This window comes from Triticum urartu, chromosome 3, assembly GCF_003073215.2.
Source record: "Triticum urartu cultivar G1812 chromosome 3, Tu2.1, whole genome shotgun sequence".
NCBI lineage: Eukaryota > Viridiplantae > Streptophyta > Magnoliopsida > Poales > Poaceae > Triticum > Triticum urartu.
The window spans coordinates 661493300-661511589 of record NC_053024.1 but is presented as its reverse complement, the minus strand read 5'-3'; the positions used below and the strand labels follow the sequence as shown (position 1 = coordinate 661511589).

Genomic DNA, 18290 nt, shown 5'->3' with positions numbered 1-18290 from the left:
ATACGGGGGCAGGGGGGCACCCTAGGACACACAAGTTGATCTTCGTGATCGTTCCTTAGCCGTGTGCGGTGCCCCCCTCCACGATATTACACCTCGGTCATATTGTAGCGGTGCTTAGGCGAAGCCCTGCGACGGTTGAACATCAAGATCATCACCACGCCGTCGTGCTGACAGAACTCTTCCCCGAAGCTTTGCTGGATCAGAGCCCGGGGAGCGTCATCGAGCTGAACGTGTGCCAAGAACTCGGAGGTGCCGGAGTAACGGTCCTTGGATCGGTTGAACCGGGAAGACGTACGACTACTTCCTCTACGTTGCGTCAACGCTTCCGCTTCGGTCTACGAGGGTACGTAGACAACACTCTCACCTCTCGTTGCTATGCATCACCATGATCTTGCGTGTGCGTAGGAATTTTTTTGAAATTACTACGTTACCCAACAAAAGCTGCTACATTTGATAAAAACATCTCATCGACCATGTCTGTCTCCACAGCATCCACATTTACCAATGCAAATCTGCTACCTTTATGCTTGGAATATGTTTCTGAAACTACCACAGGCACATCATCTACCACATGCACATCATCTACTCTGTTTTGCAACTGCTTTACTGCTTGTTCACACAACTGCACTTCCTCCACATAGATCTCTGCACATGACCCAATAGGTGTTGCATTCCCCATCTTCTCCACACTTGAATCATCAAAAATAAATTGCAAACCCTCACTCAGTTTTTTCCCTGGAACAAGCCAGTGCATCTTGTAACTATAATCCCCCCTACAATGTCCTCTTTGTACATGATACATGTCCTGAGCATAAGACAACAAAAGCTCAAACTTTAGGCTTTTCCTATCGAACGGAAAAGTAATCATCAGACCTCCGTTGTATACAAGCAATCCATCCACTGTCTCAAATTTGCCAAAATAATGTAGTGACACATAACTTATTTCTTCTTCATCTGCTGCCTCATCGACAAGACCTGCCCAAAAAAACAATCTTTACCTTATTACATAGCTCAGGACCTACCCATAAAAACAATCTTCCTATGATCTACCCTACACCTCCACGATCTGCCTGCCATGGCAGCAAAATTGGGTGCAGTAGATGACTTCTAAGCGTAGCTCTGATTTGTCCTAAACTAAGATCATGCAGTAGATGACTTCGACGGGAAAGAAAGGGGGGCGGTTGACTCACCATAGGGCGGTGTGGAGGCCGGCGGCATGGCGGACGCCATTGCGGCGTGGGCGGACGCCATGGCAGCGTGGGCTGACGCCGCCGGCGTGCTTGACGCCGTCGCGGCAAGGTTGGGCGTCGTCGTCCAGGCACAGGGAGGTTGGTCGATGCACAGGGACCGAAATCACCTGAATTGGGGGCTGATTGGTCGACCGGCTCCCCCAATCGATGAAAACACCTGAAATCTGCCAAGTCAGCACTGTCCAGTCAGCAAGGAGACTAGTCAAAACCACCTAAATCTGGTGCAAAACCACCATAGGGAAGAATTGATCCGGTTTTGAAGAGTTTAGGGGCTGATTGATCCGGTTTTAGATTCTGGGGGGAAATCGGTCCATCAGACAGGATTTAAGGGGGAAAAGATACTTTCCTCAAGGTAAATTGGCCGGAAGAGACCGGCCCAACGAAATTCCCAATGCGAACCTCTTGTCCCTATCGTGACGAACGAGAAAGGAGGAGACGAGAAGCAGCGAAACTTCGTCCAAGTTTCGATTTTTTCGAAGTTTCCAAGGCCGCGCGGCCTCGCCGTTCCCCCCCGGACCCCTACTTCACCATGGACGCGGCGGTGCCTCCGCCCCTCCCACCGCGCCACTCCCACCTTCGGGACCACCGGCAAGCACAGCCTCCCCGATCCCCGACATGGCTCCACCGTCCGCGGCCGGCGCGGCGGCGAGATGGCTGGTGTCGCCGCTGCTGCAGTGCCTGGGCGACCGGGCCAGGTCCTTCGCCGACGACCTCGCGCGGTACCTCCCGGGAGGATCCGGGGACGCGCCCGCCGACCTCGCGCGCCTCTCCGGCGAGCTCCTCCGCCTCCAGGTGAACGCCGCCGACGTCGAGCGCGCCCGGCGCCGCCCCTCCGACCCCGCTCTCGTCGCCTGGCTCCACCGCCTCAGGGACGCGGCCCACGACGCCGACGACCTCCTCGACGACATCCACTACGGCCGCCTCGCCGACTCCCTCGCCGCCCCACGCCATAAGCTCCGCCGCATCCTCGACTTCTCCCTCTCCATCTGCCGCCGCCTGTTCCGCTCCGACGAGCCCCTCAATCGGCTCCCCTCCGTCCTCAAGAATCTCACCGACGCCTCCGCGGCCTACACAGAGATGGCCCACCGCGGCCTGAAGCTGGACGCGCCCGCCTCTTCGTGGCTTGGCAACGAATCGGCTACCCCTCCGCGGCTTGGTAACTTTAGCTCCGCCCTCCCAGTCGACAGCACCTTCTTTGGCCGCGGCCGCGAGCTCGCTGATCTGCTGGAAAGGTTAGTCGGATGCAATGGCCCTGCTCAACTCGGGAACCAGGGTGTCCCGGTTGTTGCCATTGTTGGCGATGGCGGCATCGGCAAGACGACGCTGGCGCAGATGGCCTTCAATGATGTGAGCATCCAGGCTCACTTCGATCTCCGGATGTGGGTGTGCGTCTCAAGCTGTATGCATGTGATGGAGCTTACTAGGGAGATATTGCAGCTGGCCAAAGAGGGGAAGGACTATCGTGGTGTACTCAATTTTAATTATCTGCAGGAGTCGCTGGTTTCTGCCGTTGCAGGGAAGAGGTTCTTGCTCATCCTTGATGATGTTTGGAATGACAACGGGAGTGAGCTTTGGCAGAACGTAGACCAGGGGAAAGCTTTACTATCACCTCTGCAGAATGGTCAGCAAGGTAGCAGAATAGTCGTGACTACACGCACGAAGATGGTGGCTGACATGCTAGGTGTAAGGATCCCAATGATGTTGGTTGGATTGGGTGCCGAAGAGCATTGGTTGTTGCTCAAGAGCACGCGTTGGTTTGTGAGGAGAGTTCTGGATATTCTCAGTTGAAGGAGATTGGGAGAAAGATTGCTTTGAAGCTAAGAGGATCTCCTCTCGCAGCTAAAGTTATTGGCGGGACGCTTAGTGGTACTCGAAGGGCAAGGGATTGGAACAGTATCTTGGAGACAGATATTCATGGTGACATTGTCGCCACACTTTTGTCAAGCTATTACCATCTGCCACCACACTTGCAGTGTTGCTTTGCATATTGCAGTATATTTCCGAAGAACTGGAAGTTTGAGCCAAAGAAACTTGTTAGGATGTGGATATCACAGGGTTTCATTCAGATGAAAAATGGCAGAAGCATGGAGGATTGTGGTAAAGAGTATTTCAAACAACTTTTGTTGAGGTCATTCTTTCAGACTGTCAAGCAAGGAAACAAAAGGCTCTATCTCATGCATGACTTGATTCATGACTTGGCACAAATGGTTTCTGATGGTGATTGTGGGAGGGTCGAAGGTGACATGTCCAAAAACATACTGCCAACCATCAGACACTTGTCAGTTTCAAGTAACTGTTTAGGAAAGATAAAAAATCAAAACTATCTGAAGAGATTAAGGACACTGATTGTGTTTAGAGATCCTTTGATGCCCCCGAGTCCTATCCCAGATGGTTTTCTTGCTGAGATAAAGAATGTGCGCACGTTAGATTTTACCGGATGTGATATATCCAAGTTACCTGAAGCAATTGACGTACTAACTCATCTACGCTACATAGCACTTCCTGATACTATCAAGACCATACCTGAATCTGTGAGCAGATTACTGCATCTTCAGACTTTTGATATTCCAAAGAAGTGCCAGCTTGATGGATTTCCTGAGGGTATGCACCAGTTGACCAGCTTGCGACATCTTGGCATCGAGTCAAAATACATCTCAACAATAAGAGGTATTGGTAGTCTGGTTAACCTTCAAGGTTCTGTTGAGTTCCATGTTAAAAAGGAAAAGGGGCGAACCTTAGAAGAATTGAAGGATATGAGGGATCTCCATGGGCTTCTTAGCATCAAGAATCTGGAAAATGTTCAATGCAAAGAGGAAGCTTGCGAAGCTCAATTGGCAAATAAGCAACATGTGAACATTTTAAAATTTGAATGGAGTGTTGCCAATTTAGATTTTGGTCCCAACATAGATGCTGAAGTATTGAACTGCTTACAACCTCATCCCAATCTGGAAGAACTTCACATTGCAAGGTACAAAGGGGCATCATCGCCGAGGTGGTTGCAGCTGAAAACGTTGTCCCACCTGAAATGCCTGTATCTAGCTAATTGCAGAAGGTGGGAGTGGCTTCCTCCTCTGGGGCAGCTTCCATCTCTGAGGGTGTTGCACCTGAAGGAAATGAATTCTGTTGCTGAAATTGGCCCTTCGTTCTATGGTGGCTTGATGGCATTTCAATCTCTAAAGGATCTTGAATTTGATGACATGCCGAATTTAGTTCGCTGGACAGGAGAAACTGGTAACTCATTTCTCCCTTCCCTGCAAAAGTTGAAGATTTCCAACTGTCCAAAGTTGGATGAAGTGCCCTTGCTTCCTTATACAATAAAAAGAGTGACGGTAGAACGAAGTAAAGTTTCGCATCTCAAGTTGTCCCCTCATTGTTCATCTAGATCAAGCAAATTCATGTTGGAAATTTCTTCCACGAGTATTCTGAGTGAAGGGTTCTTATTACATCAGCAACACCTTGAAGCTACCGAGGTTCTAAACATTAGGGGTTGTTGGGGATCAGTGGCTGCCGAAAAATTTAAGTTACTAACATCACTAAGAAAACTACGGTTATGGCAGTGCGACATGGATGATGCAAGGCTTAATTTGTGTTTGCAACACTTAACTGTTCTCGCTTCCTTAGAGATAATTGACTGCAAGAATATCAAATCATTTGTCTTGCCAGTTGGTTCAAGGTATTTTACAACACTTCAACACTTGTGCTTTGAGAATTGCCTGAACCTTTCCTCCTTGGCTACCTTGGAAAGCTCCATTTTCCTGAAAAGTTTGATCATTGAGAGGTGTCCAATGGTCACAGCAGTGTCCCTACCTTCTGAGATGAAGAGAATGACATCTCTTAATAAACTGAGTATATCACACTGCCAAGGGTTTCAGTCATTGCCGAGCAGTATCCCGCCATCCCTGGAATTTCTTCATTTGGTTGGGTGTGACTCGAGGTTGACTGAAGGGTTACTTGAGAGGCAAGGTCCAGAGTGGGAGAAGATTGCCTTTATCTCCCAAATCACAGTATACTAATTGTATGGCTTGTGTTAGTTTGTTGAACGGTATGTTCTCTTACAATACAATGATGTATTGCTTGATCTTTTTGCAGTGTTTTATGATTTTAGTCTTTAAACTAGTCATGAACATATTTATTCTATATGCTAGAGTTAACTAATCAGAGGTCCTTGAGGATCACTCTGATAACCCTTGATATCTTTATGGTTAGGAGCTTTAAGTGGTGGCCACTGTAAAAAATAAATATATTTAGTGTTCCACACACTAGCGTATCGTCCTGTGTTTACTTCGAATCTTTACTGTCTAGTGCACATCTTTGTTATTCTATTCTTTTATTTTGCACTAATTTAGTTGCCGACTAGGATTACTGTCTTGGGGTAGTTTGCTTGTAATTAGGGTCCACTAGCTGGTAGGATTGTTGTTTTACCTCCGTGAGGATTTATTGTCTTGCAACAGATTAGTACATATTGACAGCAAGTCGCTGATGAAATTACTTAACTGGTAAGACTCAGGCAATAACAAGAGCTAGTAACTTTTGGCATCGCAGTGTTGTGCCTTCAACAAAAGCTAGGTAGCACCAATTATAGTATGCCCCAGTTTATCCCCGTCTTTGGTCTTCGATAGCTGCTGTGTTAGTTTGATGACCAAAAACTAAGAAAAGTCACTGCTTCTGCAGAAGTCCCTCTTGGTTCCATTTTTCATTCAACTACATCCCATCTCTAGCTTCCATTACATTGGTAGCAGAATAGTATGATAATAGTTGCATTGAGGGGGAAATTTGAATTTGTCATTTTTTTGGTTCCATTTGGCAATGCAATTGGTTAAAATGTTACTTAAGTATTTCATACCTTGGTTCATGGTTTATCACCATCATCAATTTTTATTTTTAGGATTTGGATTCTGGACCATGGTGTTCCTCATAGTTCATCTTCTGCTCACCTCTGCTAGGTTTCTGCCGATAGTTTGTGTGTCGTTATGGAGCCAATATCTGGATTTCATACATGAAGCTAGCACTCTACGTACACCTGAAAGCATACCTACAAATAGAATTGGAATGTCTTGATGAGATTCTTGGGAACTCCAAAGCTTTGTGAAGAAGCAATCACTATCTACTGGCCAATGCAAATGCGGTTGATCATTCGAAGGCATGGCCTACTTATGTACCGCAAGCTAAATCCGCTGGAACTTATGGAGTAGAAGCTCTTGTGGTCATAGTTTAAAAACCTAATTTGACTGCATTGCTTGCCAGCATATGGAGTCTCCATCTGTCACTTCACTTACCCATGAAGTTGCTTTGCTTTGCTTTGGCATTTCAGTTAATCTCTAAGATGTATGACTCTCGGAAGGTATAATCCCAGAAAGGTGAAGATCAAGTGTTAATGCAAGTGTTTCAAGAGAGAGCATACCACAGGTTTTGTGAGACACTAACTAGTTACTGCAATGTAAATGCTGCCATATGAACAGGATAAATGGATTAGTGCTCCCTGTAAATTGTGTAGTTGTTTCCGATAGTAAACATCAACACCATACATATAAATGGTTGAAATTGAAATAATGTGTATGTTGTACATAAATTGCTGGCATACTACAAGTTGTACTGAAATCCTTGTTTCCTCATTATCGTGTGCCATATAGTAGGAGTTGCCATTCTTTACTTGACATGAGACGTTTTTGTAATGTGGGCCTTCACCAAAATATTTGTCCATTTCAGGACCATAAGGTGTGATTCAACTCCATTGGGGGAGTGAAATAGGGGAATCACGGGGAAAGAATCAGGGGTATCTTTTTGTTTTGTGGGAAAGAATTAGGGGTATCTGGTTGCCATATAAATCAAATTTGTACTTAATTGTACTTTTTCCGTTCCAAACTACTCCCTCCATTCCAAATTACTTGTCGTGGTTTTAATTCAAATTTTTTACTGTTAGTTTTATATGAATACGGTGTGTAAAGGAGTTGGGAAATATTATGAAACCTATGCACGACAAACCTAATGAGTACAATTTCAACATAACCAACTAAAATTGTGTTACTAATTATTACTTTTCAAAGATAGAGAAGTTTGACTGCACATCTAAAGCATCATCCATTTTGGAATGGAGCTAGTGGCAACTAAAAGTGTGTGTGAATACGCCGTTCTGTCTGTGTTAACAAGGATGATCATTGTACCCGACGTACAGAACTAGACAGATATGATGCGTTGAGCATCAGAACTTTGGTTTTACCTCTCCTTATTGTCCCATTCAGATTCGGAAATTTCCTTGAAGCTGACAGAAACTTGCCCTACACTCCTTCATAGAATCATTCCTTCAAAATCAGAATATGCTGTCCAGATAAGCCCATTGTGGTTTGGAGTTATTCTTTGTTTCCTAGCGACCTAAGAGAAACTTAACTCCATCTTTAAAACAATAATCTACCATTAACAGAGGGCATTGCGCATCTGTGCAGACAATAAACCACAGAACACAGACCATCTGGGGATTCTAAGTACAGGTGGAGCTAACATGTGCATGAATGTTGTTAATTAATGCACTAAAGGAAATAAAGGACAGCAGCGCTCATGGATCTGGCAACTGTACCTCGACCTGCAAGTGAGAAGGTACACCTGGCAGTGGGGGATGATGTTACGCAGTGTCGGCTTACTGTCCGATGGGCTTTGCACTTCATCCCACCACATATGTTGTTAGTTCTTGTCCACATCCACAGGCCAACTACCCCAAGTAAGAATTCTCTTTTTTGTCTGCTTCTAGTTTGTCTGATGTTATGTAACCCCTTGATTCTAATGAATCACAAGTTGTCATGCTGCTTGGAGAAAATTTACAGATATTTTTCACCTCTTAACATTTTGTAGCTGTTTGTTTCAGCTGTATTGGGAGCTTCAGTGGCAGCAAGCAAGTTGACAGAAGATCATGTTAGCGCGCACAGGATAAGTGAGAAAAACGTGATTGAGAAGAACTTAAAGGAGTGCTTGCAAATGTGTAAGGTGAATGCTGAAACTGAAATGATTAGTCCGTGGCTGTGTTCTTTCATATACAATGCATTTTTTTAAGGAAAGAGCAGGGCACTGATATTGCGCATTTCTTCTAGGTCCAAGCAGAGATACTCATAATTGACAAAGATGATGTGATCGCTGGACTTGGGGAGGCAGTCAAAGACCAGAAGGTTACTACACTCGTTATGGGTGTCAAAAGAAGGTATATTACTACTTACATATGTTTCCTGGGTGCTGGTAGCAGCCTGGCGCAGTATTATATCGCCCCAACTTTCTAATGTATTTCATGTGACCTCTGGGTTTTGATATAGAAAACATGGCTGGAAGAGCAAGACAGCAGATGCTTTGGAAAAACAAGCCGACTGTTTGTGCAATATTCTGTATCTTCATGAGGGAGTTCTCGTTGCCAGCAGGTACTGAACAAATCCTTAAGCAACCTTGCATGTTCTTTTGGGGTTTATATTTTAGACCATGAAGAGGAACTGCATGTCAATGCATTAAGATAGTAAACGAGTCGGAACAACCAAGAATGGCCAAGCACTCAAAGGAACGATACGACTAAAGAAACAGAAACTGTACCGAAATAAAATAAAAACTGTACAAGGCTAAGCCAAAACTCGCAACAGACCCTTTGCTCCCACCATGTACCAGAGCTTGTATTCATCCTTGTCTCTGTCGATGAGCTGCTCTACCAACATGGGCTCATTGTTGAAAACCCTGTTGTTACAGTCCTTCCAGATGAACCAAGGCACCAAAATAGTCGTCGTGTCGAAGCCCCTCCTGCTCATTTTGGTGAAGGCCTGACGTGCAATGCAGAAGACCAAGCCAGGTCAAAACACCGTGGTAGATGATACTGCTAGGTGGGAGGTTAGAACACAGTTGAACTGTTAGGCATCTATGAAAATCGACAAAACAAACTCACCTCCTTCCCTTTTGGTACCACTTCAAGCTTTTATAAATTTCCCTTGCCGGCATATATCCTGCCTATTAATAGAAAAAAAAACTAAGTGCAGTTCCAGTAATCAATCACAAAATGATAAGTTTTTTTAATACATAAAAGGAGACACAAGCATTCATTTGAAGTCCATTGTTTTATCACGTGGCATTTTTTTCCAGCATATCCCCTTTTCTCGGTTTTAAGGGAACATGATTGACTGTACTTTTTTTTTCCTGCCAGAGTAAACGATTTTATTACAGTTCCCTAATAAAACATAAAATTTATTGTTACCCTGACATGACAATCTTGCTAGCTTCTATGATCTGTTCATCAACATTTATCTTAGCCTCTCGTTTATTTACAGGCATCAGCACACAGATAGGAAAATTGGCATGCCTTCTTTGGTAGGTTGCCACTTCTCAGGCAGTAATAGTAACACCACGAAATCCTCTTCTTTCTTCAACTCTCGAAGCACCGCCGACACCTTTGACACGGAGCATCTTGATGACCCTTCCTTAGTGATGAATTCAACCTATATATACCATGATTGTAGGTTCAACACTATAATTGGTCTCAAGTCATTTGACACTTTTAAGGAGCTAGTAAAGCAGCAAATTTTAGCTGAGCACTCAAGGGACTTGTACCAGGCATTCAACATCAAATACTGTGATATCTTCACTGGGTGCCAGTTAATTGGTGGCTTTGACTCACTCATTGGAGTAGATCCCCAACATTTAGGGGAGGAACATTGGAAATCCATCAAGAGCTGGCCTGCAGTGTTGGAGTATATTGTCAGTGTTCTCAAGACATTGCAGATGCAGCTCCTCATGCAGAATCATCGTGCACGCAACGGATTTACACATGATGACCTTTCAGAAGCAGTGAAAAAACCTATTAAGCGTCTGTTCACTGTTGCTTCAATTGTATCTGACCATGAGGTGCGGAAGTCACCAGAGAAGCTATTCTGTGTACTGAACATGCACACAGCACTCATAAATGCTGCCCCCACTCTCAGGAAAGTCTTCTCTACAAAATCCATCAGAGATGTTCTTCAAGAACTGGAGGACTCTGTAAGGGGAATACTTAAAGAACTTAAAGGCTTAATTCATACATACAACTCACCAAAAGTAGTGCAGGATGGAGATATCCTGCCGATATGTGGGTACCTCATGAGATACATCATGCTCCTAGTGAAGCATAAAGGTTCACTTGATAGGATTCTATCTCATGATTACACTGACAGTCTGTTGAAAGTTGAGGGAATGAGTTTGACAAGTGATCTAGTGTCTGGGCTCATTACTGATCTAGAATCAGTAATTGATAAACATTCAAAGCAATGTGCTGCTTCTAAAGGACTCCAGTTCATATTCTTGATGAACAACATACATTTCATACTTCAAGAAGTCAAGCAATCAGACGTACAGCTGACTGTAAAAGCCAAGTGGTTTGAGAAACGCCGATCCTTGATCAAGGGGTACATAAAGAGTTACCTATCTGCATCATGGGGACCTGTTACGTCCTCCTTGGAGGTTGCAAAAAGCATGCCTCCCACTAAAAAGGCAAGGATAAACTTGCTCAACTTCTGGTACACGGCTCCGCCAATGACTCCCTTGCAGAGTTTTGCTTCGTCTTTCAATGAAGCTTGCAGTAGCCAGATTTGCTTGAAGGTACCTAGTCCAACTCTTCGAGATGAGCTTCGTGTAAAGATCCTTGAGTTTGTTAGTCGAGCGTACCATGGACACTTGGCAAGTCAGAGACAGTCTGCAGAACAAAATGCGAGGGAATTTGAATCGGAGTGGAAAACCAAAATTAGTGAATTGTTTGAAGGATGAAGTAGCAGTTTAATTTCTGTCTGTGAGCGGAAGTGGATGAAGACCACAGTGCAAGTAGAGGCTTTGTATATTGTACCTATGTTGCTGCCCCTTGTGTTTGTCCCTGTATAATTAAAGACATATTTTTGCTATGGAGGTGCTATTTATATCTTTAACGTACATACTTAAGAACTTATATCTGTGTGACACGAATAAGGTTTCAGTCTTGGGACTTCGGGATGTCAAAATAGAAATGCCGTCTCCCCTATATATTTGCTTCACACTTCCATCCAATCATCCACTAGTAAATGCATCGAGGCATGGTATCTTCATTCGTCTTTACTTTGTTACTGTATTAATCATACGATGAACACAACTTTGCTGCCTCATGTGCTATGTTGGCTCTACTTGTACTTTCTTGCTTGGAGCTATTTCCTAAAGACATCCTTTCCTGTTATCTTTATGAAATATATGTCATTCCCTCCTGAATAAGAATGTGACAGCGAAAACGATGGAGATGAACAAGCAGACAAGGCCAGCTACCAATAACCGCTACAACAATTTGTTTGCGGACCATATTTCTTTCAGGTGAATTTGCTGCCATATTCTTCTGGAAGGAGCGGGGAGTGTGTGCCGCTCCAGGCAACAAAACACAAAGAAACGTTCTCGGTACTTTCTGAGTGGGGGCATTCCAAGATCGAGACCAAGGATAGGGGAGCCGGTGCTTCTTCAAGAAGACAAAGACAGACAAGGTACTAGCTTCCTGGCAACATGTAACACATTGTTTTTACAGCACGCGACATAGTTTTAACAGCCAACCCGACATAGTTTTTACAGTCAACCCGATTTTTCCTAGGTATGTCGTTCTCTTCTATCAGCTTTTACTAAGCAAATTTTTACATGTTGATACTATGAGATGCTAGAATTCGTTTGCAACAAGACACGCCAATTAACCAACCAATAATCTTCCGATATACTTATAAATCTAGTGTCCTCTCTTCCTTTTTTAAGTATATATTGGTTGTGTGATTGCATCTGAAGACTCGAGGCAGATGATACCTCCACCAGTCTCTCCCCAGGTACAGAATCATTCCATCTGTAGAAGGAATCATCTGGGAGCGTTATCTTCGATAAAAACTAGGAAGGGCCAGGTGATGGTTATCGTCCAAGATGATGCATGCGGCAACCGCATTAATTCCAGCCTGCAGATGGGAATGTGTTCCGGCGACAGGTGATGTCAGGCAATGCACATTTGATGATGCACTGCATTGTTTGAGAACTGCCAATCACGTTATCTTCGATTGGTAACACTGAACCTGGCTTGGCTTTTACAGTCAGATACCAGGTTCAGTGTTACCTTCGATTGGTGCTTTCAAGGAGCTAGCGGCCGACCAATCACAAGAACCGAACAAGGCACTGACTTTGTACTAAATGTATTGAGATATTGACTAGGTGTTGGATCATACTCCTAGGTGGTATTGACACGGCTGCTGGTGTAGACTACAGTTCTTTTGAGATGGAAGTCCGTCTGTCCAAAGCTGGCCTGCAGCATTGGAGACTCGGAGTGTATCGTCACAGATCTCGAAGCGACAATTTTGCAACACAGTGAGGATCATGTCACCGAGGTTCTCAGTACGGCACAGATGCAATTGCCTGAGCAGACAAGCCATGCTTGCAGTGTGTTTCAGAGGCAGCAAAAGGAAACCTCAGAAACTGCTCAGTATCAACCGGGAAGCTCTTCTGCATACTGAACATGTACAGTGTAATTTGCAGCGCCACCACTGCTCTCTCACGGGATCGAGGGAGCGGTCTCAGCACGGAGGGATTCTGCAAAGGAAAAGGAATGCCGCGCGAACTCAAAGTCCAGATTTGCCCGAGGAAGGTACCAAAGCATGGCCGCATTTCCATGATGGCAGGATACCTCATGGAACACCACAGCGTGCTGGTAAGCAGCGGCAACGCACACTGGGTGCTTACGCAATGCTGCTACGCCGCGGTGTAACCTCCCCCCTTGCTGGTATATGATAGCCGACGTGAGGTCTTGCTCCAGTCGCCTGACCTGAGGAAGAAGCAGAAGAGAAAACGAGAGGAGAGTGGAGGAGAATTCAGGGTTTCATTCCTCAGTTCAGACTTGCCTTTTCAGTTACAACTTCAGGCTTGTGTAACCGAACACCTCTCCTTTTTCTTTTTTGCGAAATAGCCGAACACCTCTCCTGACTCACTGGTCACACTTTGAACATCTTTTGTATGTTTTACATTGTATAATTTTTATTATATGTCACAAACATTTTTTTGAAACACGCGAACATTTTTTGAAATGTAATGTATATTTTGTTGAATGGTACGCATTTTTTTAATTATGTGAACATTTATAACATTTTAAAAAATGTACTTGACCCCAATAACCGTTAGAGCTCGGCGGTTAGGCCTGCCAGCTCGAGCTGGAACTTTTCCATGTCGTCCTTGGGCAGGCAGATGGGCACCACGGTGCCCTCCTTCCCATTGCCGTTCTTCGACCCCAAGAAGTAATTGGCAATGCCGGGGACCGGCCCTTCGCCTCCCCATTGCGGGTTTTTACGTTCGCGTTCCGTATGCAACGCGAATCCGAACCTGCCATCATGCATGTTGTCCAATCAATTAGGCTCAACGTTATGTTAGCCATGCACCAGCCACGGGCTAGTAGATTCGTTTCTCTAACTAGGTTCTGTGCATTCTCTGTGCACTTTTCCCTTTAGTGGCAGGCCGGCCTCATAATTATATATGGCGTGGATAATTAATGTCGCTAGTTACTTCTTTTTGCAGGATAATGCCACTAGTTACTGTGGGATTATTACATGTTAATCCACAACTTCACTAAAAAATTCACGCGCGTGCAATTTTTATGAAGGCTCTGTCGGACTTTATGAAGGATGTGCCTGAACTTTGCCATAAAAATCAGAAGGACTTTTGAAACAACCAATAAAAATGAAAAGTTCTTTGAGTTTTGGCGACAAAGTTTCAAAAATAAGGTTAAAACATTTCTCCACCTCTTTTTCAAAAATTGCGAGCTATGCCAGAGTTTTCCAAAAGTTCTTCTATTTGTCATGGCAAAGTTCAGATACCAGTTTAACAAAGTTAGATTCTATTTTTTTTACTGGATAAAGTTTGGTTCTATTTAAAACTATTTAAAGAACATTCGTTGAGAACAATTTCAATAACAGGATATTTTAATTTTGTGATGCTTAAATTACTTCCAACAACATAAACTAGAGAGATAATCGCAGGAATTAATTCCACAGCCAGAGGGGTAAAGTGAATCTAGCAACAACGTCACCTACTACTGGACAAGACTAGACCGGGACCTAGCGAGGCTCTTCTTCGTTTTCTCACACGCATCATGGATAGATTTGGCCAGTAAAGATACATGCTGTGAACAGAATGCGAATGTAAATGCCTTTTCCCACAACTTCCCCCACCCGAAGTCCACGCCCTTGAACCCAGCGTGGCTCACGTCCATGACACGATGTACGTCTGCGACAGCGCGAACAGCGGCCGCCCGGTGAGCACCATCAGGTCCGCCACCGACAGCAGGTAGTCGTACGTCACCGCCGCCTTGGCCTTCTTCACCAGCTCGAGCGCGTGCCTGAGCCCCCCGCCGCAGAGCTCCCCGGTGGTGGTCGCCGCGGCCGAGTACGCGAACGCCCGTAGAAGCCTTCTGGGGGAGGGGTGCTGGCGTGACCGCGAAAGACCGAAAGTTGATGATGAAAGACAGGCGCACCTCCTCGTCGGCCGCGTAACCGAGCGCAGCTATGCGGCTGCGCCAGATGCAGGCGACCATGAGCTCGAACCGGGAGCAGCCGCCGCGCATGTGGGGCGGCGCCCGCTGCCGCAGCCCGAAGAATCTCTCGGCGCCTGAAGAAGAACGGGACGCGCACCATGTCGCCTGGGGCCGTGTTGACAGCATCCGGTCCGGCCCGCCCGCCGGCTCCCGGTATTCGAGGTGCGAGTACGACGGCTGCGGGTGCTGCCGCACCATGAACACCTCCCTGCCCCACGCTGGCGTCATCGTCGGCGCGTCGGCGTCCCGCGCAAGCTCGCCCATGGCCTTCTCGAACTGCATGCAGCCCGGCGCGTCCACCATGCAGTGGCAGGCACGATGCCCAAATATGCAGCCTCCACACTTGAGCCTCGCCACCTGCACGTAACGATATTAACAGACCGAGACTTCGTTGTGTCTCAGTCGATGCTATATTCTTTTGATCTCGCATCGAGATTCGTACAAATTAATTTTTTTTCAGTTTTTGTTCTTTTATATACTATGTCATTTCTTTTATATACTATTACGTCATTTGATTGAGATTTGGTTAAATCTCAGTCGAGTGGGATCTAGCCACAACCGAAAATAAATTGTAGCTAGCTACGACTTTATATAGCTTCTGACACGTGCCACTGCCCGTTGACGCTAGTAGTTCAGACTTTAGACGATCACATATTTTTTCTAGAGAAAAACGATCACAGATTCACGGTGCGCACCTGAAAATAGAGCAAGGGGCGGTCAATGACCGGCTCTACGCCTGCCTTGGAGATGCCCTCCAAGACGAACTGCTGGAAGCAAGGGAATGGGGGGCTTTGGAGGTCGCTGAAGTCGTCCGCCGTGAGGTCGGCGTCTGCCTCCGCGAACAAGGCGCCCTGTTCGCCGCAGTCCACGACGAGCTTCCTCCCGGCCTCCACGCGCAGACGGCCATCGAGCGGGTAGCCGGGTACTAGTGGACGACGGCCCTGGCCAGCGCCTCCCGCACGACCCTGGCGGGATCCTGCCCCTGCCTGGACAGGTTGCCGCGGTACAGGTGGATGCCCGAGCTGTAGAACCGCATGCCCTCCGCGTCGTCGATGTCCGACAGCGGCTTCACCTCCCGCGGCGTCGGCGCCGATGGCACCACCAGCACCGGCTCGCCTCGACGCACCGCGAATGCCGGCAGTGACAACGCCATGAACGATCGATACCAAATCCAAGACGTGAAGAAAAATAAAATGCAAGTTGTAGAAACGTACGCTATGGGGTGCATGCAGTGGAATGTACGTGCAAAGTTTGGGTACATTTTATAAGGCCGGAATGAACCTGGGGTTGGTGCCAAATGCCAAATACGGAAGGGCAGCATGTGTATGGAGAGCCAGTGGTGGCTAGCAAGGTCAGTATAGCTCAAATGTATTTTCCACGCAGCAGCACTACTCCTGATCATGATCATGTGCCCTGAACTCCTGATCATGTCCCAATGGTCAAAGTATCCAAGAAAACGGCGCCATGTGGTGCCGTTTGTTTTCTTTCTCTATACGTTGCGTTTATTAGCCGGTGCATGCCGCGTCGTAGAAATGACACGCACAATTATTAGCCGGTGCCCAGCCTGGCAGCCTGCCACAATTTTGTTACGAGTATCTTTTTCTTGATATGTTTGTTGCGATTACTTGAGATGCGAGATGGTTAGTTTTTTTTCGTCGGTCGACTACGAGGCGCATGTGACAATCTTGAGATGTGATGTTGGCTCAGTATCTTGGAGATGTTCAGAGATAGATACATGAGTAAGCGTAGGTGCGTGTATGTAGACTTTTACCATTGTCTTGTGTTGAAAAAATGACAGGGACCTCCGCGAACGCAAGAACGCCCTTCTGACCGCCATCCAAGCCCTGGACACCTGCGCTGACACTTTCGGGATTTCCCCGGATGAGTGGATGCTGAGATATGATCTCGAGGATCAGCTCTTGATCATATACACGGATGAAGAAGCATACTGGAGGCTTCGCGGTACTCAGAAATGGGTGCTCCGTGGAGAGGCCAATACGGCTTACTTCCAGGCGATTGCGAATGGGCGGCGACGACGGAACTCCATCCATTGCTTATGGGATGGGGATTCCTAGATTGTCTGTCCATCGGACATCCGTGCCCACATAGACGGTTTCTACAAAGCCCTATTCTCCCCCACCCTTCGGGGTGGGGCCGCACTGGCCCTCGACACTTGGTCGAGTAACCAGTTAGTGTACGATGAGGCAAATGCCGCCTTGGTGGCGCCTTTTTCGGAGGACGAGGTCCTCACGGCCATAAAGGGTATGAACCCCTCCTCGGCCCCGGGACCGGATGGACTGCCTGTGACTTTTTTCAAAACGTTCTGGCAGACTATCAAACTGGAAGTCATGGCCCTCTTCGACGAATTCTTCTCGGGGACCATGGACCTTGGGCACCTAAACTATGGGGTCATCACTCTCATCCCCAAAGTTCCGGGTGCTTCTGACATCCGCCAGTTCCGGCCTATCACTGTGATCAATGTGATATTCCGGATCTTGACCAAAGGGTACGCCAATAGGGTGACCCTCTTAGCTGACACTCACTGGCGGAGCTTCGGCAAGGCCGAATGGGCCGTGGCCCGCCCAACATTTTGACATTTGTACACTAATTCATTTACTCCTAGGCCTTGAAACATCAGCCCACAGGCTACTTAATTCTATTTGTCTGATCAGCCCGCCCAACAATTTGCCTCAAGCTCCGCCACTGCTGACACTATCACTCACCCCAACCAATCTACCTTCATTCAAGGGCGGTTTATTCTGGATGGAGTTTTGGTGTTCCATGAGGTCCTTCATGAAGTCCGGTCCAAACACCATCGAGCGGTCTTCCTGAAGCTCGACTTACATAAATCCTATGATACGGTTCACTGGCCCTTCCTTCGGGAAGTATTGCTTCGCAAGGGTTTCGATGACTGGTGGGTGACCAGAGTTATGCAACTCGTCTCCTGCGGTCGGACCGCGGTTAACATTAATGGTGAGGTCGGGCCTTTCTTCCCCACTCTCTGTGGGGTTCGCCAGGGCGACCCATTCTCCCCGTTTCTGTTTAACATGGTGGTCGATGCCCTTGCGGTCATGCTGGATAAGGCCAAATCTGCTGGCCATATCCACGGCATTGTCCCTCACCTGGTAGGAGGGGGAGGGGTCTCCCTCCTACAATATGCAGACGACACCATAATAATGGTTGAGGGCTCCGCGACCGACATAGCCAACCTAAATTTTCTCCTCCTATGCTTCCAACAAATGTCCGGGCTCACTATCAACTTCGATAAGAGCGAAGTGATGATCCTTGGCTATCCTCCGGAGGAGGCCCAGGCCATAGCTGATCGGCTAAACTGCCGCCTGCGTACTTTTCCCACGACTTATTTGGGGATACCCATTAGTGACTCGCGACTCACCGTGGCTGACCTCCGCCCGACAGTGACCCGGATGCAGCACCGGGTCGAGCCCTGGAAGGGGAGGTGGCTCTCGAAGGCGGCCCGGGTAATCCTCATC

General features: G+C 46.7%; 2 protein-coding genes and 1 pseudogene across 2 annotated transcripts; 2 read left to right on the top strand and 1 right to left on the bottom strand.

Moving 5' to 3' along the window:
* Positions 1-1865: 1865 nt before the first annotated feature.
* LOC125547123 (disease resistance protein RGA2-like) lies at positions 1866-6848 on the top strand. Its single transcript, XM_048711126.1, has 3 exons — positions 1866-2880; positions 2994-5292; positions 6194-6848. Exons 1-2 carry the CDS (start codon positions 1866-1868, stop codon positions 5261-5263), a joined length of 3285 nt encoding a protein of 1094 aa, XP_048567083.1. The 3' UTR covers positions 5264-5292; positions 6194-6848.
* Positions 6849-7014: 166 nt separating this feature from the next.
* On the top strand, positions 7015-11285 carry LOC125545762 (exocyst complex component EXO70A1-like). Its single transcript, XM_048709796.1, has 5 exons — positions 7015-7962; positions 8107-8225; positions 8330-8436; positions 8546-8647; positions 9536-11285. Exons 1-5 carry the CDS (start codon positions 7803-7805, stop codon positions 11001-11003), a joined length of 1956 nt encoding a protein of 651 aa, XP_048565753.1. The 5' UTR covers positions 7015-7802; the 3' UTR covers positions 11004-11285.
* Positions 11286-13390: 2105 nt separating this feature from the next.
* Positions 13391-15952, bottom strand: LOC125547122 (annotated as a pseudogene).
* Between the last annotated feature and the right edge of the window lie 2338 nt (positions 15953-18290).